Source organism: Taudactylus pleione, unplaced genomic scaffold (genome assembly GCF_031769625.1).
Source record: "Taudactylus pleione unplaced genomic scaffold, aTauple2 ptg000217l, whole genome shotgun sequence".
Lineage (NCBI taxonomy): Eukaryota > Metazoa > Chordata > Amphibia > Anura > Myobatrachidae > Taudactylus > Taudactylus pleione.
The window spans coordinates 2,534,553-2,562,003 of record NW_028284619.1 but is presented as its reverse complement, the minus strand read 5'-3'; the positions used below and the strand labels follow the sequence as shown (position 1 = coordinate 2,562,003).

The window sequence follows — 27,451 nt, the reverse complement described above, 5'->3', positions numbered from 1 at the left end:
GTGGTTTTAATCACTTTTTTCATTTCTTATTTACACTTTATTTTATATTTCGCTCACTTCAAACTATCAGTTTTTATAATACATCTTATGTTACCAGTCTTATATTTTAATGTATATCCAATAAAGAATGATTTTATATGCATTTGAATTGGGAGATTGGAGTGCACAGTTATAACGGACTTCTTTTTCTTCTTTATTTTTGAATATGTATTTTAGGTCAGTTGATAGCACCACCACCACTGAATTGCTATTACATATGGCAAGAACTTTGCTAATTATACACTCGTAAAACTTTGTGGTAAAGATCTCCTACTCGCTACACATAAATATATATTATATCATCTCACTTAGTGCGGGATAGTTTCTTTCCCTCGTGACATCCACCAATGTGCAAACTGGTAATTGTAGTGCCACAGGAACGGGCACTATATTCACTATTCTTTCCCTGGTGCCCACTGACCAAGCTACCAGGAGAGGCTCAATCCAGGCACTGGGGTCTGGTTGTTCTGCCTAATGCCATCTAATATGAGCTGTTACAGGAGGGAGGTGTTTTTTTCTTTAACATTTACTTTTACGCAGCCTAACAAGAGGTTTAACCATCTCTTGTATTGCGCCATTCCTGCCTCTCGCATCTACGATTCTTCTAGCAGGTTTTAGCTGTTTTTTTTAAACTGCTGTGTTAAGATTCATGGTTTGTATTCTCACCCTGTTAAAAATATATCAGAATATTGGGTAAGAGATTATGTAAAAGGACACCAATAAGTTTAGCAGCCCCTCGTTCACCATTCCTCCCTTCAGATATTTCCAGTACCCATACGGGTATTACCGGAAAGCCTTTTTTCACTACATCCCCTGAACAAACAAGGAAGATAAAGGGCATTCTGCTTGCAAGACTTATAAAGGGTAAATTTACTCATTTAAACCGCCTCTTGATTTAAAGGGGCATTATTATTAAATACAAAAACAGTATTCAATCATTTTACCCCATTAAATCCAGAGGACGGAACCATGGCGGTTTTGAAAAGTGCAGCGTAGTAAATTTACCCCTTGGACTTTACAGCAAATTATGGGTTAATGCAGGGTTTCCCAAATGTAGTCCTCGGGAACCCCTGACAGTGCATGTTTTACAGATCTGCTCAGCATCACACGTGAAATAATTTTCTGCACCTTTGGATTTTCAGCCAGCATGTGAACAGGGGGGTGTAACTAGGGAATCGGTATGATATCCCGGCTGCCACATGGCCGGGAGCTCGAATCCAGGCAGCGGCAGCCCGACAAACCAGCAGAGCGCGGCAGCGGAAGCCCGACAGCGCTGGAAATCCCGATCGTCGCTAAGGTAAGTATCGACTAATCTAACCCTCCTTAGGGGTGCCTAACCCTAACCTCCCCCCTGTGCCTAACCCTAATCTCCCCTCTAAGTGCCTAACCCTAACCCCCCCCTTCCCCGCTGCCTAAACCTAAGTCCCCCCGGGGGTGCCTAACCCTAACCCTCCCTCCCCCTAGCCTAACCCGCCCGTGGGGGTGCCTAACCCCAAGCCCCCCCCAGGTGCCCTAAACCATAAATCTGAAGGTAGAGGTCATGGTTCTTCCTGAAGCATCCCAGTAGGCATGGATGCCATGGCCAAAATGGAAGGATTGCCATCACCTAGACTTTTTTTTTCTCCCAGGGGAAGGGAAGTTAGGAAACCGAGGGAAGACTTAGTCAAGGTAAAACGTAATTAGGACAGTCAGTGCACTCACTTTCTGTCCCTGCAGCTTTGTGCTGGTACTTTGGTGTCATACTATCCACTTCAGGAAGCACAAACCATTCTGTCACTAGCTGGAAGACTTCCTTAGGGACCAAACTCCATTTATGAACTTCCTCATCATCAAATAGATACAACGTTCTAGTCCTTTATAATTTGCCTGGTGCTTTTCTACCTGTGCCCATTCCTTATGGCATAAAGCCTAAAACACCTGATATACCGGGAAGATTGTTTTTACTACTACGTTTCTCAAAAATAAATTCTGCGCCATCATGGATGTTGTTGGCTCATTCATCCCCATGGATTTGTGTAAATGTAAGAGCAAGTTTTCCACATTACTCAGATTAAACATCCTCGGTGTCCCAGATTCATTACTAGAGGAGTCTTCAAGAATGCCTGACAAACCCCATTCTGATGGGGAATGTATACAGTCCATATATTTTAAGCTCTTGCTAAGCATAGACATAGGGGTAAATGTAACAGCCTGCATGATTCAGGCATTGGCGAGTCTACCCAATGTTTTAAAGGGGCAATCATTTAAAAAGGCAAAACCAGGTTCTTCAGGCCTTTTAAGTGTTTGCCTCTTTAAAACATCAAGCCAGACTTACTGGGATATCACCGATGCCTGCAATTCTCACATTTACCCCATATAGTCTTCAGTGACAAAAGATTCCTTCACCAAAAGGTTCTTTCATCTGCTCTGGGGGATGACTGAGAGCGATAAAGCTTCAATCAGCTTCTAACGGTCACTTTACAGGCGGTGTCTGAAAAATGACAGTTAGGAGTTGATTGGTTGGTACTTTATCTATGTCCACTTATCACTCTCCAAGGCTTAGTACATTGGTTCCTTAGTGTAAGAGCTGCATGTTGTACGTACGACCCTCCGCATTCCATAATAGAGGGTTATCACCCCCTGCATAGACTTTGTGCCACTTTCTTTTGCTCCCTAGCTTCCCTTCCCTACCCCAGCTTCTACAAGAGTAGTGATAAAGGAACACTGGTGAGAAAGCTATCCATACCAGTAATGTAGAGCACAAAGCTGTTTGGGGCTTTACGCCAGCTCCATTCTCTGTCCGGATACTTGATCCAATTCCCAATACTGCTTGTAGGAGCAGGGAACACTAAAAGATTTACTATACCGTCTGATGCCTGTATCCAGTGTTTCCTGTGACATCGTTGTTGATCCAGAAATGCACTTTTTGAATATTTAGCAAGGAGATCCGCTCCCGGGGCGTTAACAGACTAGGGATGGGCATCGACCCCTAATGCTTTTACTTCTGAAACATCATTTCCGTGTGACTCGATGCGATATTCGGTCTGAGAACGTCGGACAATATATCACTTGGAATGATTCTAAATTTGAGAGATTATACATTTTTCACATTTAAAGCTAAAATGAAGTCAGGTTTTTGAAATACTGATGGCAGGAACACTCCTTTATGTACTAAAATGGTGAATTAATCCATAATGTGCTTCTATCGCCATCTAGAGGTCAATAACGCTAAAGGAAGATTATATGAACTTTTTTTTATTCTTTAACACTAAAATATTTTAAGTAGAAAAATACATTATACATATCTTTTGTGGTGAAACTTGATATACATATTTTCCATGCCTTTCCCTTTACTGTAGGCAGGCCAGAATATATTACACAACTTTTGATCTGGTGAGATGTTCAGTCAGTTTAGAAATGGTCTATGAAACAACATGAGGTTCAGTTCACCACACAAAGGCAGCTCTCTCCCGCAGCATGCGCACCCCAAACCTCTGCCATTCCCGCTGGTAAATCCATAATTCCTGAGTGGTGTCAAGACAAGAGAGGACTGCGCCACCTTTCCAAGCAATCAGCCTCGGGTCCATATCCTACAGAAACCACAGACATGTCGGGAAATACCATCTGCATGTGGGGGTGCACTACTAGCAACATTTATCAGAGCTCAATAGAAGGAAAACAGCAGCACACATCTGAGACCTGAAGAGGACTGTCCCACTATACCACGCTCCTTTACCATTTCTGGAGTAGTTCCAATATAAAATGATTCCCTCTGTGCTTTATCTATTTCTCACATCATGTAATACAGTCCCATTCCCTCATTTTCACTTGACCCTCTGGTCAATCATTGCAAGCACCACTTACAGGCATCGATTCTGCTATATTTAGATATTTCCTGTTACCCGTCAAGTGATCTGCCTATTCCCATACCTCAATCGCCTTTCACCTTATGGGGTAGATGTACTAAGCTTTGTAGAGCGATAAAGCAACAAAGTATCAACCTATCAGCTCCCAACTGTCGTTTTTCAAACACAGCCTCTAACATGACAGTTAGGGGGAGATGTACAAAGCCTTGGAGATAGATAAAGTACAAACCAATTAGCTCCTGTGCAGTGTTTAAAAAATACAGTGAGGAGCTGATTGCTTGGTGCTTTATGTCTTTCCACTTTATCGCTCTACAAAGCTTAGTACATCTCCCCCTATGTCTCATATATTTACCTTTTCCTTTACAATGTAATTTCATATCGGCTAACATCTTATTTCCGCATCTTATTATTTGTTATTTTGCAATGTCTCTTATTGTACAGCATTATACTTACTACATACACAACACCAATAATACAAGGGACTGAACAAGCTGGGGGGGGGGGGGGGCAGTACTTACAGTAAATCGTGAATATTTTACCTTGGGCCTCGTGATGACTTCTACATTTTCAACAACTCTTCTAAAGGACGGGGGCATCTTATTGAGTATTCGATGCTGTAAAAACTGTTGAGCCTTGCTGAACATTAACCCCCCTCCAACCACCAGGATGGAACTATACATCTTCTTCTTGGTGTCATCAGAGGCTGGAAGGAACTATGAAAGTTTTACTTAAAGAAAAATAAACAAATAAATAATCCTGCGCTCGGTCAATCCCGTATTATATGTGGTGCCAGTTTGTGGTGTTATTTATACCTTATATGGACAAAAAAACTAAAATTACAGATGTCAGCATTTGTCCTTTTATGGTAAATCTGTATATATGTAGCAAAATGAATGTCTGATGTATCAGTACATATTTGGATTTAAGCCAGTAGCCCACAACACGGGAACTCAATTGCTACAAGTTTGACCTTGACATCAGGCTTCAACTACCACTGAAATGCATTTAAAGTCGAATGAATACACCTCTCAACCCTGGAGGCAGACATGCAGCGAAGGCTGGTGTGTAAACCGCACCCAGAAGGCCTTATAGGTGGGAGGGACAGGAGCTAAGACAATACTGGGCAACATATGAAATCAATGAAAGTAGTAAGCCCATGTTTAGCCAATGACAGGGAATATGGGGATGTCCATCTTACCGCAGCAGTCGATGCTATGAAGAATTGCCTTGTCCAGACCCAGCGCTTTCCCTTCAAACTGAGATACTATGGTTTTCCTGGAGAATAAGGCTGCAGATGCCTCCTCGCCATCATTCCCTGACCCCATACAGTCGCTCTGAGAGGGCCCAAGCTCTGCTTCCAGCATGTGTCCTCTTTCCGAAACATCCAGGCCCTGGCCTCGTGTATCATCAAACATACCAGTCTTGGGCATGGCCTTACGGTCAGCGGCTGCCTTAGAAGACTAGAACAGAAATATACAGTATATATTTTATTTTGGAACTTGCATTACACTCATTGGTTTTCACATTTGAAAACGAAACCATATGCTGCTAAACTCCTAAGAGAATTCTCAATACTTCCATCGTTATGTTTCCAATTAGAACATACGTTAAATACAAAAAGGGGTAGGGTCCAGGATCCCAGTGGCCAGAATCCCAACGCCGGCATCCCAACAGGGTTAGGTTACCGTCACCTGTGAGTAGTATCCTAACTCTACCCCTAATCCTCCCCCCCACAGCCTAAACCCATGGATATCTCTAAAACCTGAACTGCTGGGGAGCCTTGAGGACCACGTTTGGGAACCTCTGCCTTAGTGCCTAACCCTAACTCTCCCCTAATGCTCCCAGCCCCCTAGTACTCCCTCTTACCCCAATACTTACTGTTGGGATTCCGGCGCCAGCATCCTGAGCACTGGAATCCCGCACGGATCTAAACTACATCCCTTACAAAGGGCCTGATTCAGAGTTGTATGGAGACGGTGAGCATATGCAGAAGTCCTGCTGATTTCAGGTGGATCTATTGCACCAAGTATAGGGAATGTGCACTGATACGGAGCATAGCGGCTTTCACAGCGAATATATAGGGGCCGCAGATTATTTCTAAACACGTAACCTGCCCGAAGCTTTGCATGCGACTCTGACACAGCCCCAGCCTGAAGCTTTGCATGCAACTCTGACACAGCCCAAGCCTGAAGCTTTGCATGCAACTCTGACACAGCCCAAGCCTGAAGCTTTGCATGCGACTCTGACACAGCCCCAGCATGAAGCTTTGCATGTGACTGACACAGCCCCAGCCTGAAGCTTTGCATGCGACTGACACAGCCCCAGCCTGAAGCTTTGCATGCGACTCTGACACAGCCCCAGCCTGAAGCTTTGCATGCGACTCTGACACAGCCCCAGCCTGAAGCTTTGCATGCGACTCTGACACAGCCCCAGCCTGAAGCTTTGCATGCGACTGACACAGCCCCAGCCTGAAGCTTTGCATGCGACTGACACAGCCCCAGCCTGAAGCTTTGCATGCGACTCTGACACAGCCCCAGCCTGAAGCTTTGCATGCGACTGACACAGCCCCAGCCTGAAGCTTTGCATGCGACTCTGACACAGCCCCAGCCTGAAGCTTTGCATGCGACTGACACAGCCCCAGCCTGAAGCTTTGGCATGCGACTGACACAGCCCCAGCCTGAAGCTTTGCATGCGACTGACACAGCCCCAGCCTGAAGCTTTGCATGCGACTCTGACACAGCCCCAGCCTGAAGCTTTGCATGCGACTGACACAGCCCCAGCCTGAAGCTTTGCATGCGACTCTGACAAAGTGTTGGTGAAACACTGTCACTGTTATTTTCAGTAAGTTCTCTGAATGGGCTCAGAGATGATCTCCTCAGCTTCTCACTTGATTTGAATCCAAACTATGTAAAGCCAGTAACTTCTATTGAAGCTGTGCAAGATTGAAAGACTTACCTGGTCCTGTTTGCTTTGTGTTGCCAGCAGATAATGCTCGTCATGGGGATCTTCAGGGTCTCCCTGTGATCTGTGCTGTAAGTAGGTCATTTTCTGGCCTACAATTCCAAAGGTGGCTGGATAGAACAGCGACATCGGGGCCTTTATAGTACAAACAGAACATCACTAGTATAGGAAGACACATGTATAGGCAGACAAGAGAAGAGGGGACTCTTTCCTTAGCATGTGTGAGAGCAGTTTCAGTAGCTTAATAAAAAATAGGGATTGCTTAAAAACAGTACTGCAAAATGTAACATAAATCATAAAATACACAGAGTATAACTGTTCCAAGATCATTTATGCATTATAGTACATCAAAGTATTTTTTAAATGAGGAGCTTGTCACTACCATCAAAATAAAACAGATGGTTCTGTCCCAAGACAACTGCAAAGTTAAATCTGCAGCTCTACAGCAGCGACTGGCAGCAACTTATAGGGGTGGTGCAGCTGTACTAGGGAGAAGGTGGTTACACGGCTGCTAGAGACATTACATTAGGAACTGTGGGGGATATAGATAGAAGCTGTGTGCAATATAGCACAAGACAGGGAAGATGGTAGTAACTCATAGGGGTGGTGCAGCTGTACTAGGGAGAAGGTGGTTACACGGCTGCTAGAGACTTTAAATTAGGAACTGTGGGGAATATAGATAGAAGCAATGTGCAATACAGCATAGACGGGGAAGATAGCAGCAGAAATATCAAATGCAAGGAGTCTTTCCAAGCAAAATACGTCAACTAGAACGAATGATGGTGAAATACAATCATGTTCGAAGACTTGGCTGGAGGAAAGCCCTGGCTGGGAAGGGAGACTGGAGGGATACAGCAGGTTTAGAATTAGGAAAGATGAAAATGGAAGGGGTCTGTGTATATGAATAGACCTATCATCAGTAGAAATGGAATGGGTATGAAGTACCAGCGGCTCTGTAAATACACACAAAAATAGTTAAAAATCAAAAGGAGAAAACATAAGCCAAAAAATTGGTTGTGTGGAGATGCCCAATGTACTCCAGTACATGTTACTTGTCTAACACAGGAAGAGGTGCAGTTAAACTTTATTATTATTAAGACAGATAAAGCATCTGGTCCAGATGGCATCCACTAAGGGCCTGATTCAGGGGTGTACGCAAACCTGATGCCTGAAGATCTGTACTGCCCATGTGCCCCGTTCCTGGGCGTGCTGAAGCCAATTGTATTTGGGGTGGCTATTTGTTTTGAACGCCTGATGGAGCAATTCAATTGTTGCTCTGTTCGGGCGAGATAGCCGCCAGCGCTGGTATTTCTGCTCACACCCTCAGGAACGTGGGAGCAAATATGTGAGATAAATCCGTGCTTAGGGAGCCCAAACTGCTAACCAGGACTTTAGATGAGTTTAGCAGTTTTACTTGGCTAAATCCGGTCTAATAGGGTGCTATGACCGCGATAATGGGCTCCCGGAACTATTGAATTGCACTAATGACAGGATCACTGCAATTACAATTTGTGAAAGATTAAACCTGACTGGCCTTACCTGAAGTTTCTCATCTCCCAGTCTCATCTGGTACAACAAGGCCGGGGAGTCTGGGTGCCGCACCTGAAACTCGTTATCCTGCTGTCCACAAACGTCCTGCAGCAAATACAACTCAACTTTATTTAGGCCCAACACTTTCCGACAGAATAATATAATCAACCAAGAGTCTCAGCAAATCATCTATGCATCATGTCCACTATTAGTACCTGAAATGCATGCACCCCGTTTGTTAATTTAATGTAAATTTTCAGAGAACTAAATGTGGGTATCACATGAAAACTATTCACAGCACGGAGGGTTATCATAGATTTGTATACAGAACCAGTAGGGGAAAAAGAACAGTAATCAATACATACAAATGTCCACATTATTGTTCTGTAATGTTTTAAGTAATGTATTATAAATGGGCACTGCCATACTGGTAACATCGGGCAACATATAATTAAGCAGCCAATGCTGTGATGGATTAAGCGCACAAGGTCTCCAACAGGGGAAGCGAACACAATACTCACAGGGCGGAATTCAATTGTTTTAGCGTGCCCGATCTCCCATCTAAAGTGACGGGAGATCACGGGGAGCTATTCAATTGATGCCAACTATCGCGCTGATCACGCCCATAGAGGTCTGGTTTAGCCTCATAAAAAAGCTACACCGGACCAAAGTGCTGGGCGCGATCATGAAAAGTACCGTTTGGGCGCCCAAACGTGTAAATTTTTGCGCCCCGGGGGGGTGTGAGCTGAAATGCAGGCGTCGGCAGCTGATCACACCAGACACAAGCAACAATTGAATAGCTCTGTCGGGCACGAACAATTGAATTCCGCCCTCAATATACATTTTCAGTCGCTCGTGTACAATAGATGGAATACCCTCACAGAGACAGAAGAGCCTCTTCATTTCACAGTTTACACCAACCGTTTTTATTTAGGACTTTATGGATTCAGAAGACGGCTTACACTAAGAGAGGCCTTTGATCACATTTATATGCTCTTCTAGTACAATTAAAAACAATAAACCACAAACGTATGAAAATGCTACTATTAAAATTCACAATAACTTATTTTTACTACAAGTCAATGGAGTCACACAAGAGCCCAGCTAATTAGCTTAAGTTCAAGACGGTCACATTTCCCTTAAGTCGGGTGCACACTGGAGCGATGTCGCGCCGTTATGCAGTTTCGGTACGACATCACCTACATCGCTTAGTGTGTCCCGCATGATTGAGCGCTCCCGTGGTCACTAGGTTTGATGAGCTGCATGTCAAATCTAGCGATATCACAGACGGCCAGTGCATTGTTAACGAATGACGTTACAGCGATTGTTCCATCGTTCATTAAAGTCGCCCACAGCGTGGACGCACAATCATGGTTCACGGGCATTTGTCGCTCCAGTGTGTACCCAGCCTTAGTGGTTTACGGTTTGAAATGTGTTTTTACTGTGGGAAGATCGCATTGACTAATGCTGTGTACACACTTGCAGATATACTGCCGACTTCTGTGATCCACTGCTGTGTCTGACGATGCAGCATCTGATCAGTCTGCGCGATCCCTCGGGTAACTCAGGATGGCCGGTGTATTTACACTGCAGTCTTCCGACTGGTCTGGACGCGGGATGCTTAGGGGGCTCTATGACCCTCATCACAGGCAGAGATTGGCATATGTGCAGTACAGATCCTGCACATGCGCAGATCTCCAAACATTGTATTTAAATAATCGATTTTGTGTACAACGCTGAATCAGTTCTGCAGTTAAAGATGACCCCACCTGGTCCAAGTGCGCGTGTGTCCTCTTTGAGCTGCTGCAGGAGAAGGCAGTCCAGTGTGTTAGCCAGCTGGCACTCTCGGTACGGGAACCCAGCTCTCTGCATAAGCCAATACAAGCAGCGGGTGACATCAGAACCGCCATAGGACAGGCACAATCTGCAAGTACAGTTACACACTTGTACAGGTAATGAGACAACCAGTGTTCTTATCAACAAAGCTTTATGATAATCAATACAAAGAATAGGTGGAAAACTTATCTGAACCACCCCAGAAAAGAGCAGAGTTTAGGAGACATTTAGGGAGAAATGTATCAAACCTTCTAAATAGGACAAGTGGAGGTATCGCCAATAGCAACCAATCAGCTACCTATTATTTTATGGAATGTACTAGAGAAATGAAAGCCAGAATACAATTAGTTGCTACGGGAACCACCTCCATTTGTCCTCATTAGGAGGTTTGATGTATCTCCCCCTAAGTGGGAGAGGAACATGTGCGATCATACTGCCTATAGAGTACAAATGCTTAATGCTACACAGAATGACAGTTAGGAGCTGATTGGTTGGTACACTTTAATACATCTCCCCCATAGTCTCTTGTAGCTGTACATATATTCCTCCCAATGTTCTATCCAGTAAGGTAATTCTTTACATGGGGCTCAACTACTGAAACCTGTCATCGTCATTTATTTATACAGTGCCACCTTCTTACACATTACTGTACAGATATTATTTAGAAATCATAGTTCTATTGCAGTATATGTATTAAAAATAGGAAACACTTATGCAGATTTTCTCAGTTTCGAGTCCCAAGTAACCAGAACGACAGATAAAGGTAAACAGATGGAGAACCCTGAAGTTACCTGGTGTTTCTATGCGATATCCCATCCTCTACACAACATACACTGGTCTTCTGATCCCCAACATCAATGACACATGCGCTGCTAAGACCACTCCCATAGACCGCGCACACTGACTCCTGATGGACGATCACACCTGATACATGAAAAACAAACGTAGACACATTCAAACACTTTACATAAAATTAGAGTTCTGCACCTTTAATGAAAAAAAAAAAAAAAAAGTATTGCACCTCCCACCACCTCAACATAATGCCAATAGGTCCTGTACTGTTTGTAAGACCACCTGTCTGTGAGGAGTGTAACGTGGCATTGAGGACTGATCACGTACCAGCTAATCTCTATGGAACAGGGGACAGAATACAACATATGTATCCCAGGACAGCAGTAATGTCAGCAAGAGACGTGGCCGAGATATTAAATATGACATCAAACATTCAGGTGATGTCACTGGACTGTGGCAATGAGGGGGATACATATAGGACGATATTTATGTATTCAAAGCGTTCACTTTGTAATAATATGTGGCCCATTTTACTTGTCAATTACCACCAATAGGGCAATCCCATTGGTGGGGAACGGGCATAAATATTGCCCAACAATGTCTACCAGCCTGCAGGGGTTCAAACGTGCCTACAATACACCTGTTCATTAAAACCTACCAGCCTTCCTCTCACTCCCTCCTCATCTCTTCTCAGTTCACCTACCAGTTTTACCCCTAAACTCCCCTTCATGTATAAGCTCCCACACATCTGAAGCTAAACCAGCTGCCTATTCCTATACCCTACAACGAGCGATCCCGCTGTGAGACCCAGCTGATCAGACACGCCAGCCCTGCAGACGACCAAGCAGTCTAACATCTTACCAACAGAGGAATATATGATATATTGCTTATATCCATCAGTTTATCTGCCACTGATTCGTCTACAGGTCACTGTGGGATTCAGCCTGACGAGGGGACATTCCACAGGGATGTTCCGGTCTAGACAAAGTGGGTGAGCTCATTTTAATTCAATAAACATTACTACCTCAACTTATGCCGGCACGATAAACTAACACATCAGCCGCTGTATATTCTATAGCCACAATTTACCAAGCAGAGTTGTTCTTTAAAAACTATCACAACCCCTGAGAATAAGTTTGGTTAGCCAAACACCTTCGATTACAATCAACTGACATTCTTTACATACCCAGTGAACATTTTTCTTTGTTGGATTACAAACAATACACATGCAAGGGTTTGAATAATACAATTGTATTGTCTTCCGCAAGTGAAACTGATCCACACCTAAACTCAAGCTCTAAATGCACTTTCCTGTATATACAGGTTTTTTATTAAATTCTCAGAATATACCGAAAGACTATATTTTTAATGCAATCATTTATTTTATGTTGTGTTTTTTGTGTACTGCATATATAGTTATACTATGTATTTTTAGTAATAAATTAATGTATTCTATATCTTTATGGAATGCATAGTGTTGTTGGCTAATGCAGCAAATTTCTTATATACCATTTAGTTCTTGAAGTATTTGCACATTTTTTTTTTTTCTGGAAGCAGCATTCCTACACTACAAGGTCACATAGGGAGCGCTAATATTCAACGGTACTTTTTTCTCACCATTACCACACAAGAAACCATTGACAAAATCCATGATGTGGAAGAATAACAGAGCGTTACATTGCCAAACATCGGTGTATCTCCCAGGAAAGTGTTCATGCTGTTATTCACAGCAAACTCTGAATGACAAAGGTCTCTGCTCGATGGGTCCCAAAATGTCTTAGTGTTGATCACAAGCGGGGAACGTCGCAACATGGCAAAGACCATTCGGGCTCTGTTTGATGAAGATCCTGAGAGGTTCCTTCAGCAATACGTAACCATAGACAAGACTTGGGTGCATCACTTCCAACCTGGGACTAAAGAACTATCAAAATAGGGGTAGCATCAGGGATCTCCTGCTCCAAAGAAGACAAAGTCAGTGTGGTCTGCTGGAAAGGTGATGGCCTCTATCTTTTGGGATGCAGGAGTACTGCTGATAGACTAGCTTGAAAAGGGTAAAACCAGCACCTGGATATACTAAGCTAATCTTTGGAAGCAGCTACGTCAAAAATAATCAAAAAGAATCGATGGGAAGTTGACAAGAGGGACGCTCTTCCAAGACAACGCTCCAGCTCACAAGTCCCTGGTGGCCATGACTGCTATCCAGAATTGTGGATTCCAACTGCTTGAAAACCTGCCTTATTCACCTGATTTGGCACCCTCTGACTACTACCTCTTCCCCAAACTGAAGAAAGACTTCGGTGGTCGCCATTTTGCCACGCATTTGAAGCCGTTTATCAGTTTTGGAAAATGTATGCTCCACGACCGCTGGTCTAAGTTTGTACATCTACAAGGGGATTATGTTGAAAAATAATGCAGTTAAATTTCCTACAAATAAATTCTTGTACCTTAGGCCAAAATCTTTTCAATCACCCCTCGTATTTCCCATCAATAACCTTCGCTATTGCTTATTCATAAATATATAGATTGTATATTGTACCAAGAGAACAACAGTTTCTGTAAGGAGAAATAGCAATAGCACCATCTAGTGGTGGCTAAGAGATTATTTATGCAAGGAGGGATGTACGCAATTGAGGGTGTTTTTGGGATCAGTGTCAAACTGTTGTACTTTACAAATTGCACATTTATATAAAGTATTGGCCATTTAATAGTTGTAACTAGGCCTAGCATACGCGGACTGCTTCATACTCTATTGGCTGGCTGAATAGCAAAATATACATGTGTTTCCTACCAACAGCATTATAGCAGTATAAAGCTCAGATTTACTACAACTTCTGAATGATGAGCGGAAAGTTTTAATATGTAAAAAGGTAAATTAATAGACAAACCCATACCTGAAAATCCCATCTTCATGAGGATCATATTAACCATCTCTTTAACATGCTGTCTGTTATATATATCCGGAATGAGTAATATACATCTGTAATACTGTAAGAAACATTTGTTTTGCTTTACATTTTAGTCCTAAAATGCGATTATTGCACATATTTTACAGAAATAATATGGGATGAATAATTAAGACAATTGTAGCTAATGTATTATACAAAGCAGATTAGATCTAAGAAACGGTGGTGCTGTAAATCACTACATCACTGAAGGTACAGATACTGTGATAAAACAATGTATTATAGTACATATATCCTTATCAGGCTTCCGGTCTCTAATAAAGGATCACAACTACCTTAGATAGAAGAGCTAAATTACATTTGTTGTGCAATTGCATTTACGTTAGTGTTCTCTGTTATCGACCATGTTATGTAAGCAGGGTCCTTTAATACGATTACTAAAAATTAAATCTTCTGTGTCTCCAACATTATCTCATATATGTTCTGTACAGAAAAGCTCCTGAAAATGTTACGTATATTTATTACTTGAATATGAGAAAATCTGTATTTCGGGTTCAAAATACCTTTACTAGTGTTCATTCTACCGTCGCTCTATGCTCTGGTGATTCTAGCACACTCGTCTGTATCTCAACAGTTTGATGAATCAGCTGAGTGTGCTAGAAGCACCAGAGCAGAGTTACATCCCAGGCAGGAAAGCGGAACTGCACGGGTTGTGACATATAAAAAGGAAAGGTACCCGACCCACCAGTGTTTTTAGATAAGAGTGGACTTTAATTTGGTCTATGGTTATTGCCACATAATGAACATATATTAAACAATAGACAACAAACGCACCTTCAAGTCTTTCAACTGTATTTCTAACAATTTCTGTATGACGTGTGACCAGATGGTTTCCAGATCCGCCAGTACAGCGGTGAACGAACCTCCTGGTCCACTATGAGTATTTAGCTGGCCCCTCCGAATGGGATAGTGAATATTATAGCCATCTGTTGGGTTCACAAAAAATGCCTGATGAAACAGAAATACCACAAATCATTTCAGTTGAACAAAACTAAATCCCTGAAAGCCAATCAGTGACAGTTAGGAGAGTGACAGAGGGGTATGGAAAAGAAAAAAAAAAAAGTTGGTCAGAGTTTTCAGAGCTCTCTTGGGGCAATACTGTACTTGATCTTAGCCAAAAGGCCTAGAGAACACTATTATATAATTAATGATAATGTCTGTCTGTTGTTTCTAACATAATGAGATAAGACATGTCATTTGCAAGGAGAAAAAGAAGCAACACCAAGTATGGCTATTTTTGTTTGTACATACGTTCTAGTAAATGCCTTTAAATAAGGTTAATGGGTAAATGGTTTGCAAAATGCTAGCCAGCAGCTAAAACGTGGCAATATTTAGAGCAAAATGTAAACTCCAATGTATTACTAGCTAATCCACAACAGATTGGAGTCATGTCAATTGTTTGAAACCATCACAAAAAGAAACAAACACTAAGAAGCCAAAATAAAGAATGAGCAACTTTGCACCCGGACAAACCATGTTGCACTGCGAGATGAGAACTACATTTATTGTTTTTGCATGCAGGGTAAATGCTAGCAATGTTTGCACGTAGGCCACAAATGATAGACTTTCATTTTACACTTCAATTTAGAGGTCAGCTAGGATACACCCCTTTCAATCTCTGCACAGGTTAAATCTGCCCCTCCTGTAGTGCAACATGGTTTAGCCAATGTACAAATATGCTCCTTCTTATTATTATGATTCTAAAACAGCTGCTAAATTAATACAACACTGATGGCTACAACAAACTGTGGGGGAAAATTTAAATGCTCTGGTGTGTTATAAATCAGAGAGACTGATTACTTAAGGAGGACAATCATCCAGCAGTGTTCATTCTAGCACCCTGTACCTGTCACAACCCGTGCAGTTCCTCTTTCCTGCCTGGGGTGAAGCTCTCTGAACGATTACGACATTGTTATATCGTCCGCAATATCATGCAGTGGATATGCACGCTCCCGCTGGTCGCTGACGCTCATCGCTCGAACCTGCTGTGCAACCTGACAATATCGTCAGGTTGTGCAGGTTCGGGAGGGTGCCTGCACTGAACGATATATATCGTTCAGAGTGGGCTCAATGTCCACTGCACAATATAATGAACGATAACGATGTCGTTATCATTCGATATATCATGTAGTGGATATGGGACATAACTCAGACAGTACTAGGAATTATTATTATCCTTTATTTTTAAGATGCCACAAAGATTTCGCAGCACCGTACAGGTTATATACACAGTAACAGTAAAACATGACATTCGCGGTACACTAAATGTAAAATGACATATCATTGCACAATACAGGGCAGTATGGAATGGTGCTAGAAGACCATACCTCATCTCCTATAAGATACTCGGGGTGATGAGAAGTGCTTGTCCATTTTGCTCCAGAATTGTGATCTAATATAGCTGGTCTGATTTGTTTATTGTAGGCTCGAGCCTGTAAATGCAAAACAGTATCTGATTACTGCACGGCAGAACGGATGACTGTGCCGTTATGTGACATATAACTGGGTAATAAGGATTATTTTGCTAGCCTAATACAAAAGGCAGACATGTACAGTAACTTCTGTAACACACATACTGACAACTAAGACATCCCAATAGAATGCTGCAGGTCTACCAAATTTACACACACACCTGTTCTGGCACTGCTGGGATGCGCCTGGTCCCATTAGACATCTTTTTGGACCAGATCGCCTGATCCACCATTTTGAGGCCATTTTGTCTCTGCTCATTGCTTTCTTGTTTCTGCAAACAAAGTGACATATCAGACAATGACAATAATGGAAAAACAAATATATTACAAATGGGACATAAAGTGAGGATAGATTAGATTACTGAATTATATATTTGCAAGGATTTGCCTTCTACAGATGCCCCTAAATTAACTATATGATAAACAGACAGGTCTATCCGATGCCTTGTGTGGTTGGGTGACTTACGTTCAAGCCCTCCCTGAGAAGCCACTTGTCGCAGTAGGTGGGCTGCCCTGGCTGTTTGTGCCTCCTGGCAATGACATGAGGTATCCCTGCTGGGTGGGTGTCTGTGGATCGGCCAATGCGCAGGGTGCTGGATCCAGGGTGTATCACTAAGATGTAGTCACTCTGTATATGCTGGACAACAAGACACAGAACTATTCATAAATAGATAAGCAAAGCAGCTCTGTGAGCGGTCATCTGGTCTGACTGTGGTCAGTGGTCTTTCTCTAATAGTCACCAGTCCTGAGTCCCCCACAGTCCCACTGAGAGCTGCCAGCCCTGACCCCACCACAGTCCCCAGTGACAGCCCTGAGCCCCCCACAGTCCCACTGAGAGCTGCCAGCCCTGACCCCACCACAGTGCCCAGTGACAGTCCTGTGCCCCCCACAGTCCCCAGTGACAGTCCTGAGCCCCCCACAGTCCCACTGAGAGCTGCCAGCCCTGACCACACCACAGTCCCCAGTGACAGTCCTGAGCCCCCCACAGTTCCCAGTGACAGTCCTGAGCCCCCCACAGTCCCCAGTGACAGCCCTGAGCCCCCCACAGTCCTCAGACATCTGCCAGTCCCGACTCCACAGTATGCAGAGACATCCACCACTGCGGAGACCACAGTCCCCAGTCACAGCCGCCAGTCCTCAATCCCACCCTAGTCCAGTCACAGCCGCCAGTCCTGATACCACAAGAGTCCTCAGTCAGAGCCGCCAGTCCTTATCCCACCGCAGTCCCCAGTCCTGATCCCACCATAGTCCAGTCACAGCCGCCAGTCCTCATCCCACTGCAGTCCCCAGAGACCGCACGATGTCAGGTCAGGGTTGTCAGCCCACCACCTCCCTCAGTCACCTCCTGCAGCGGCTCGGGGATGGATGCCGGCACGATGGGTCTCTTCACCCCGCGCTGCTCCTTCTCCTTCTCTCTCCCGTTCTCCAGTTCTCCCTTCTCCGCCTGTGTCATGGTGAAAGCCGCCGCAACCCGATCGATCCCCGCAGCAACTACTCTCCCCTGGGTGCGGGACAACCAGCAGCTGTCCCTGAGAGACCCCTCTTCAGTCCCGGTCTATGCAGGACAACCAGCAGCTAATCCAGGGAAACCAGACTACGTTAATGCGCAGGCTCCTCACAGCCAATCAGCGACTTCCACCTCCTGTGTCATGTGGCCCGGATGTTAGCTACAGCAGCACAGTGAGAGAGAGAGTCAACAGCTGGCAGAGCCACAATATGGTGTATATAGCTAACGGTGAGAGCAGGGGGGGCTCTCTATCTAGTCTGTATTACAGAGCGTGTCTTGGGGTGGCAGGGGAGGGTTGTATACCTGTATGTTACAGAGCGTGTCTAAGGGTGGGGTGGGGGGTTGTATTCCTGTCATCTGTCTATGTTATAGAGCATGTGGGGGGGTTGTATTACTGTCTGTTATAGTGTCTAGTGGTGGCAGTCAATCCCCCTTAAAGTGCTCTTTTAATTTCTTGACCACCTCGTCTGTCAGGAACTTCCACAACGTAATCACCATTATATGAAGGAACCTCTCCTGCCACTCACAGCTGATAGGCTCATTAGGCTTTTTTTGTATATTGACCTTGGATATATATTTATACATACTGTGTAAGTTAGATCACCACTAAATCATGTCTTTATGTCTTAGTAAGCAAGCTTAGCATAGTTTTATTCTTTACATTTTCACTTTTTCAGTCCTATTTATTAATGAGGTTGCCTGCCCTTGAACCTGCTTTATTTCAGCTATGTCCTTTGGTCACCTTACAGTGCCACATATTCCACATGAGGTCTAACTACTGATGAGGTCTAACTACTGACCGGTCTAACCTTGTTATCGTCCTGTACTTGTTTGTGGAGAGTACTTACTACCTTGTTCTCTTTTTAATTATAATTAGGACAAGTGTTGGATGGCCAGAGCAGATCTCCATGGAGACTCTCCTTTATCACAGACATGTTCTGGGGCTTTACAGACTTTGTAGTCATGTTGTAAGTATCAATCTTCTCATTTGTGCATATTAAAGGCATCGTGTAGCCACATACATTTTCCTCTTTGGTCTCTGGAAGTTCCACCCATAGAGAGGATTCTGCTACCCTAACACTAGCTTCAATACGGACCCTGGAAGGGGAGTAACCATGAAGTCCTTAGTTTGTTACAGCCATATAGTGCCAGTGCTAGGAGCATCATATCTGTGTCATCCACACCCTGTCAGGAGCTGTATTTATTAACTCTAGTCCTCTAATACTTTTTGAAGTGTTTCCAGCCCTCGTGCCCTGTGTCACCTGGGTTGCAGAATCAATATTAATGTAATGATGAGGTCTTGGAGAGGTATATATTATGGGGAATGGTCTGTATGAGGATATCCACAGATACGTGTTTGAGGATTTTTACATTGTCGGAGTGCCGGTCTTTCTCTTCCTGCTAGCAATCATCATATATGTAGGAATATATAGAGGAGACACTATTGTAGCTTAATCAATAATACTGAAAACTTATCACATTAGTGTCTCCTCTGCTAGTTTATAAATGTACTATTCTATGTCCTTAGGGTAGTTAGATCTCCACATATGACCTTTTCATATGTAGAGTATGTCGATTGGTTTAAAATTTAACTGTGATGAAGTATCCCCATTTCCATTGCAAAAAGTAAAAATAACATAATTAATCCTAATATAACTACTTGAAAAGCAGAAAAAAGAGGGATTGGTACCTGATGAGCACAGGGAGTGTCTCTATTTATATGCATTTCTGATTAATCCATCATTGAGATCATTATTGTAATAGGCTAGCTCAAAGTTTAGCAGAAGTTAAAAACTAAAATAAATGAAAGTAATGTCTTTCCGTTATGAAAAGGAGCAATATGTTACTAAGGAATAATTGTGGTGTTGTCATCATTCTTCTTTGTTTTGTTTGCAGCTTTCAGAGTATGATCCAGCCTGATGTATCAAGAAGGGGAAACTCAAACTCTATAGCCAGCTCGCGATTTTCTGACAGGAGAGGGTATTGTTTTATTCATCATTACTTATTGCTGGTATAACAGCTTAATGTTTTACAATAGATTAGGAGTATAGCTTCACAGCTGTGGGCTTTTATTTGCTATTTAAAGATAAGCTGTTGTTTACATGTAGGAAACCCCTTTTCTTCATATTACATCATAGCAAACTCAGGTGTTTATGCACTAAGCCTTGGGGAGAGAGAAAGTACCATCCAATCAGCTCCTAACTGTCATTTTTGAAACACAATCTGTAAAGTGACAGGAGCTGATTGGTTGATACTTTGGGGTCTATGTACTAAGCCTCAGAGAAAGAAAAAGTGGACAGAGATAAAGTCTCAACCAATCAGCTCCCTAAGTCAAATGACATAAGCTGTTTGGTTGGTACGTTGTCTCTGTCCGCATTAGTTTTTAGTGAAGCTCCAGGTAACATTCTTATGAATTTTGGTTGATCATACAATACTGTGGCCGCCAATGCATGTATGCGACAGGTGCACTTTAAGTATAGTTTCTGAATTGCAATATGCCTATTCCTTTGATAAATGCAATCCTACATCTTCTATCTTCACTGTCTTCCATTTTTGTTTTGGGAAACTATTATTTAACTTGTTGTAAGAAAGGATTCTTTTTGCATTTGGGTCATTATCTAATTAAAGAAAAAGTTGAGCAATGCAAAGACTAAAACTACAGAGCCTGATTCACTATGGATCGCTATTCTACTTATACGCACGCAACGCAGTTGCTAATATCAGCGGTGATATGTAAATGTTTGCATTCGCATATGTCCGCAGCCTAACTTAAGGACGCTCACATCCGTAATCCGTATACTTGGCCAACATAGGGACACAATCGGTAACATCGGACCCATACGCACAGGTAAGGCAGGTCAGAGCTCACTCAGGAGTTGCTTACTTCAGCACATGCTATGAGGCCTCAGGCTGTGTATGGTCACCACCCCCAAACGGCACTTCCTGTCAATCACTCTGCCATGGGTCTGCGTATCCTCTGCAGTCGCAGTCCCGCTCGCAGTGGCTAGTTAGCGCACCGCGATACATGCACAGAACGCAACAACCGGCCGATTGCGTGTGTATAAGCAACTGCGTTCCTTACTGAATCAGGCCCACCGTTCTCTAGAGAAGTTGCTTGATCTCCGGTTGACTTCTGTCAATAGAAGATGTAATTTCAACTCCTTCATTACAGCACTAAAGCCTGTAAGTAATCATACTGTGATGTAATCTTCTTATTAGGGATGTGCAGGCTCGGATAGGTTCGAGTTTGCACGTTGAGTTCGGATTTTTCCCTCCAAAAAAACGGAACTCAGAAAGAGGCAAAACGTCATCTTGCATGGACGAACATCATCATTCCTGGACTTTTGATGTTCGTCCATGCAAGATGACGTTTTGCCTCTTTCTGAGTTCCATTTTTTTGGAGGGAAAAATCCGAACTCAACGTGCAAACTCGAACCTATCCGAGCCTGCACATCCCTACTTCTTATACTGTACTTGACGTCTTGTCTCTGCAAATGTCATGACTTCTGATTTTGTTTTTATATTACAGACCACCAGGTAATCCGCCTCGGAGAATGGGACGAATCAATCACGGCTGCGGCCCCAGCCCACCACCAATGGCTGGAGGTGGATGAGGAAGGTATAATGCAATAATACAGCTATGTGACTTGTATATGTATTTCTGCAAAGAACCTAAATAATAATTGAGTTCGTTCACAATCGCATAACTGTATCAGCCTTGCCACAGTGATGTGTACTTTTTGGGTGTGTTTTGCTTTGGGCTTGCCTGATGTATCTGTCATTTATATGTGCATTATAAACAGGACCTATATGTATTGCATATTATGAAAGAATGCAGACTTAGCACTGTAGTGATAATATATGTATGCCTGTGTTAATGAAGTTCTTTTGCTTTCTCAATATAAATAATATGAAGATTTGTTTAAAAGACTATTCTGTAAACTGATTGGGCAAGGCCATTGTAACAACATAAAATATACGAGGGCTGATTGAATAGTAATGAGACTGCCTCTGTTTTCCTGTCCCATAGGTAGACGTGGCAGCTCATACATCGATGTGACTGAACCTGCGGTTGGATTGCCGTAGTCGTCTTTGTTTGGTCACAGCGAGTGGAAGATCTTCATACGTTTCGTCATGGTGGATGAGGAACACGTGTCTGTGAGATTACATCAGAGATGTGTGATTAAATTTTGTGTCAAACATGGAAAAAGTGGAAATGAAACTCATGAAATGTTACGGCAAGCATACGGTGGAGAAACAATTGGCCGTGCTGCAGTATTTCGGTGTTGGAAGCACTTCAAAGAGGGTAATACATGAGTGACTGACGATGCGCGTTCTGGGAGACCATCCATCGCGGTTACAGATGGCATAATTGCCAAAGCTGCAGAGATGTTGCAAAACTTTACTCAAACTTTTGGCTTCACTTGGCTTCTCATTCCAACAGGTTCAGCATATTGTGACAAAGGAACTGAAAATGCATTGCGTGTGTGCCAGGTGGGTACCCAGAAATCTCACAGAAAAACAGATGCGAAGACAAGTTGAATCGTGCAAGATCACAGTTTGAATCGGAGAGGATACACGATTTCCTGACATCGATTGAGATGTATCGTGGATTGCCATGTGAAGCCGTAAATTTGCGTAAAGTTACCCTTCTGTCATTTTGTAACATCTCCGCAGCTTTGGCAATTATGACATCTGTAACCGCGGTGAATGGTCTCCCAGAACGCTCTTCGTCAGCCACTCGCATATTACCCTCTTTGAAGTGCTCCCACCACCGAAACACTGCAGCACAGCTAATTGTTTCTCTACTGGATGCTTGCCGTCACATTTCATGAGTTTCATTTCCGCTTTTTCCAAGTTTGAAACAAAATTCGATCACACATCTCTGACATAATCTCTCAGACACGTCTTCCTCATCCGCCATTACGAACTTATTAAACAAAGAAGACTACAGCAGTCCAACCACTGGTTCAGACACATCGATGTATGAGCTTCACAATAACCAGCATATTGTTGCCGCGTCTACCTATGGGACAGAAAAACAGAGGCCTTGATTCAGAGCTGGACGCTCTGACAGAGCGCTCGCTCTGAATCAGGGCTGTCCTTCTTAATTTTTAGAGCGGCCTCCCGGCTGCTCGTATAGCTGTAGGTGACCACCCACAGCTATAGCGAGCGGCCAGGAAGATGGTCGCGATGGTCAAGACCATCGCGACCATCGGACTTGCGATGAGACCCTTGTGGTAGGGTCTCGTTGCCGCAAGCCCTGGAGTGCTTTCGGCTCTATCAGAGCCGAGAGCACTCTCCACTGACATCACTTGTGAATTAGGCCCAGAGTCTCAATACTTTTCAATCAGTCCTTGTTTTTTTTTATATATATATATATATATATATATATATCGACCACATCAGCATTCATCATGTCAACACTGAAATGTTAATATGATTTAGAATGTCGTCAAAAAGTCCCAGGTGGTCTAGCGGTGACTTGCCTGGTATGATGGGTCTTCCGGCTCCAGCGTGCAGGTCATAATGACTTCCAGCGGCACTTATGGCAGTGACTATCGCTAACCCTAGTCCTCCCCCTAGTGCGTAACCCTCCGCTGCCTGTCCGCGCAGAATGTTGACATTGTGAACATGACATTCTACGCATACCGACATGTCCAATGTTGACATTTTAACAATGTTGACATAACTGGAAATGGAGTAAGTGCAGTGGATTGGCTCTGTGATAGCTTTTCCGGTTACAAGAGATTTAAGCTCATGCTGCAGAAATAGGAAATATCTGTTATATAATGTTTAGCAAGTCATTCTTTTTAAAGTGAACTATTTATGTTTCAGGTAAACGCCTGCTCAGGGAAGTAGGCAACAAGAGAAGAACCAGTGCCAGTTGTAGAAGATGAGAGAGATTTCACTGGACATGTTTTTCTCCAAATTGATGCAATGCTCTGCGGCCATGCAGGCGTATGATGTTGTGCTAGAAACTCCTTGACCAGGATCTGGCACCAACTGATTTAGCATACGTAAAACTGTAAATGTCTTTTTTTTGTAGTATGTCTTCTCTGAATGACAGTGGGATATAAGCTTAATATGTTTCTATGGTGACATTTCAATCTGCTCATTTCTATGTCATTACATTTTTTTTTTTTTTTACACAGAACTGCGCTTTTATTTTCACTTTTCCAGAAACACAAACAAATATTCGTCACCCAAGATGATTATGATTTTTTTGTTGAAGTTTATCGGTTATGTACAAGTGATTTCTGCTCATGTTTTGTATGTGGTTTTGCCAGAGAAAACAATAGAAACATGCAACATATATTTATATTTCTGTACATAGTTTATTCCACATGACCTCATCCATTTGACAAGTAAATGGAATTCAGCATTGTTGGTGATTTTACAGTGTTTTCAGCTGTTCTATTCTGAATTGATCTCATTTCCATCTACAGTCACACAGAATAGTTTTCTGACACATCTTCATATCATAACTTAATCTTTTCCTACGCATATGTTTTGGTCTGTAAATAAATTACAATTTGTGGAACAGTAAATGTTACCATTAATGGGGTATTTTAGCCGATCATCAATTCATTTTATTTTAAGCCTTCTGATACCAATGTATAAAGCATCTAAGAGATTATGACCAAACTAACAAGAAACTAATACAGTGCTACTGTACATAATAGGAGGCCGACATCCTGTTATACGTAGAATCACCCCATAGTACTACCTGTATAGTGATTTGATCCAGAGAACCGATATTGGGGTACTGTGTAAGTATCAAGAAAATACCTTGAAATTTATGAGATTTTCCAAACTGACAGATCAGGGACATCTTATTTCTATTATCACATTTACGTCACTTTCTATGTGTATTTTAATAATTTTGCTTCCATGACTTTTTTTGCAGTTTTATTTCAATTGATGAAATAAAGGTTACATTTTAACGAACTAATTTATACAATCACTTCTAAGCGAACTCACTGTTTTTTTTTTCCTTTTTTACATTTTTTTTAGTTTCTCTTCTGTATGTAACTATAGAGACTATTGGTAGCATGCCCAAAAGCAATAATAATATAAACTAATACCATTATTTTGGGTTTGTTGTAAAAAAAACAAATGGGTAGTAGAAACTGAATCACCCTTTCCTGTGCACACGATGTTCTTCACTTCTACACATGCATTTTTTAATGCATGAGTCTAAACTGACTGGACAATCTCCACGGATGGGTCTCTGAGCCCTCTGAGGAAATGTTGGACAGCCCTCATCCCAGTGCTCAGAGATTGGGCGTTCACTTCCTGTCTGAGCAGCATAGGGCGCACGCAGCGGAGTGGCAGCAGAAGCCTGTCACAATAAAGCTTAAGTCTTTAAGAGGGCAACGCTAGAGGTGTGTGGGTAGCAATGAGAGAAGGAAGGTGGCAATACTTGTATATGTGTATATAGTACACTGCAGTGCCAAAGGTCATGGGATGGATGCCTGGTATCATGTAGGACCCCCTTTAGCCCAGCGAAGTTCAGCAGTTTGTTATGGCATCGATTCTTCAAGTGGATGGAAAACCTCTGGAGAGATGGTGACCTATGTCGTCTGGATAGCTTCCCACAGCTCCCTGATATTTGTAGGTGCAGGATCTTTGGTGTGAATGGACCTCTCCACCACGTCCCATAAATGTTAAATTGGGTTCATATCGGGTGAACATGGACCTACACCATTCGTTTGAACTCTCTAGAATTCTCCCGAGAACCAATCCTGGGCAACTTGGGGCCGATAACCGTGCATTTTACTGCTGGAATGTTCCATCATTGTGCAGGTACATGAAGGACTGCAAATGGTCAGCAAGCAATGCAACGTAGAAGTTACTGGTCACTCACGTGTTCAGGCACACCAGCGGACCTTACCCATGCCACGTGAACACACCCAACACCATTATGGAACCACCACCAGCCTGCACGGTGCCCTGTTGACAACTGGGGTCCATGGCCTCATGGGGGTCTGTGCTACACCCGAACCCTACGATTAGCCCGAAACAAATGGAATCATGACTCCTCAGAACATGCCCCATTTTGCCAGTCCTCCAGGGTCTAATTAGCAATGTCACAAGCCCAGGTGAGTTGCTGTGTCTGCTGTCGTGGTGTTAACATGGGCACTCTAGTGGGTCTTCTGCTACCACATCCCATATGGAAGCTAAACAACAGTGCACTGATATGCGTCTGGTAACTCCTGCATTGAATGTGGATGTGATTTGAGCCAGTGTTGCTTGTCTGTTACCACGGACAATTCTAGCCAGACACCATCCAAGTGCTAGATAGATTACTTCTGCCAGGCTTACCTGTCATCAGATAAGCCTGTCCCGGCTTCCCTTCAAACTCCTTTTACTTGTGCAGTTGGGACTTCTTGGGTGGTGCGCCATGGGGCCTTGGAGCTGTTGTGCAGAGTAGCAACCTGGTCATCATGCACATCTTTACCAAATTTCACCTGTTCCATACCTTTGGTTCCGATTACACTTTTTTAGGGCATAAAGTTTTATGTATGGCTTTCCCGGATGACACCTCTCCCCCTTCTTGTTACAGTGTCCCCCTGATAGGATGTAAAATTAAATTTAGCTTTTTATACTCACTTAAAATCCCTTCCTCGTACTCCATCTATGGGATACTGCAATCCCTCCCTGATGTTTGTGTGTTTCCTGTGTTCTGGTTCGTTACATAGATGTGGTTGTTCTTCCTCCACGCCAATTTAATTTTGTTCCCCTTCAAAAGTTGTTTTGATAAGAATAATGCAGCAATGTTGGGATCTTTTGCAAGGAAGCGTGCCCAATGTGCTGGTTAACAACAGAAAAATAAATATACAGCACTTGGGCTTGATAATCTCATATTTTCCAAATTTTTAAAGGTCAGTGGGTCTGCTTCAGATATGCAGTGCCGATGTTTGCGCAGTTGAGCGATGATTTGCTACTGCGCATGCTCACAAAGTCTTGGAAACCTTACTATGCATGGCAAACCAATGTTGCCATTCGCAATTGTATACGGAATTGCTTACACTGGAGAAGGGGTTTGCGATCCCATAGTGTATCAGGGCGGAGACTGGGGGGGTGACCTAAAGTGAGCATAAATTGGGCATTTCTGGCAAATGCCAGAAGGGCCGATGGCCTCAGGGGTCGAGGAGGGCGGAAGTTTTCCGCGCCCTACACCCCCTGGCGTGTTATGGGAGTGTCACGGTTGTGCCTGTGTTCCCGATCACAAATCCAGTGCTTCAGAGGCCATGTTTAGTTGGATTATAGTAGCGTTGCTAGAGTAGACCCTAGGCTACTGCAAATGTCAATGGTGCAACTGATGTAGCATCGATGTGTGTTTACAATCTCCATCGCAAATGCACAGGCCACGGAAATAAAAAATGGGCGTCTCACCGCTTGTTCACTCCATTGCACCATGGAGCACAATCGGAAGGCTGAGATTAGCATTTGAATATTTCCGAAACCGCTATTGCGGGAGCGGCTGCTATTGCGCTTGCA

General features: G+C 43.2%; 2 protein-coding genes across 2 annotated transcripts; one reads left to right on the top strand and one right to left on the bottom strand.

The window, feature by feature from the left end:
• Positions 1-1,508: 1,508 nt before the first annotated feature.
• ACTR8 (actin related protein 8) lies at positions 1,509-18,087 on the bottom strand. Its single transcript, XM_088478676.1, is given in 14 exon segments — positions 1,509-3,608; positions 4,424-4,587; positions 5,083-5,344; positions 6,840-6,980; positions 8,385-8,480; positions 10,145-10,165; positions 10,167-10,299; positions 11,003-11,135; positions 13,895-13,988; positions 14,741-14,914; positions 16,294-16,398; positions 16,599-16,709; positions 16,904-17,074; positions 17,780-18,087. Coding segments are annotated over 14 exon segments (1,860 nt in total). The 5' UTR covers positions 17,891-18,087; the 3' UTR covers positions 1,509-3,464.
• Positions 18,066-24,911, top strand: SELENOK (selenoprotein K). Its single transcript, XM_088478677.1, has 5 exons — positions 18,066-18,172; positions 18,822-18,912; positions 19,841-19,924; positions 21,474-21,563; positions 23,783-24,911. The coding sequence occupies exons 1-5, from the start codon at positions 18,154-18,156 to the stop codon at positions 23,784-23,786; spliced, it is 288 nt and encodes a 95-aa protein (XP_088334803.1). The 5' UTR covers positions 18,066-18,153; the 3' UTR covers positions 23,787-24,911.
• Positions 24,912-27,451: the final 2,540 nt, after the last annotated feature.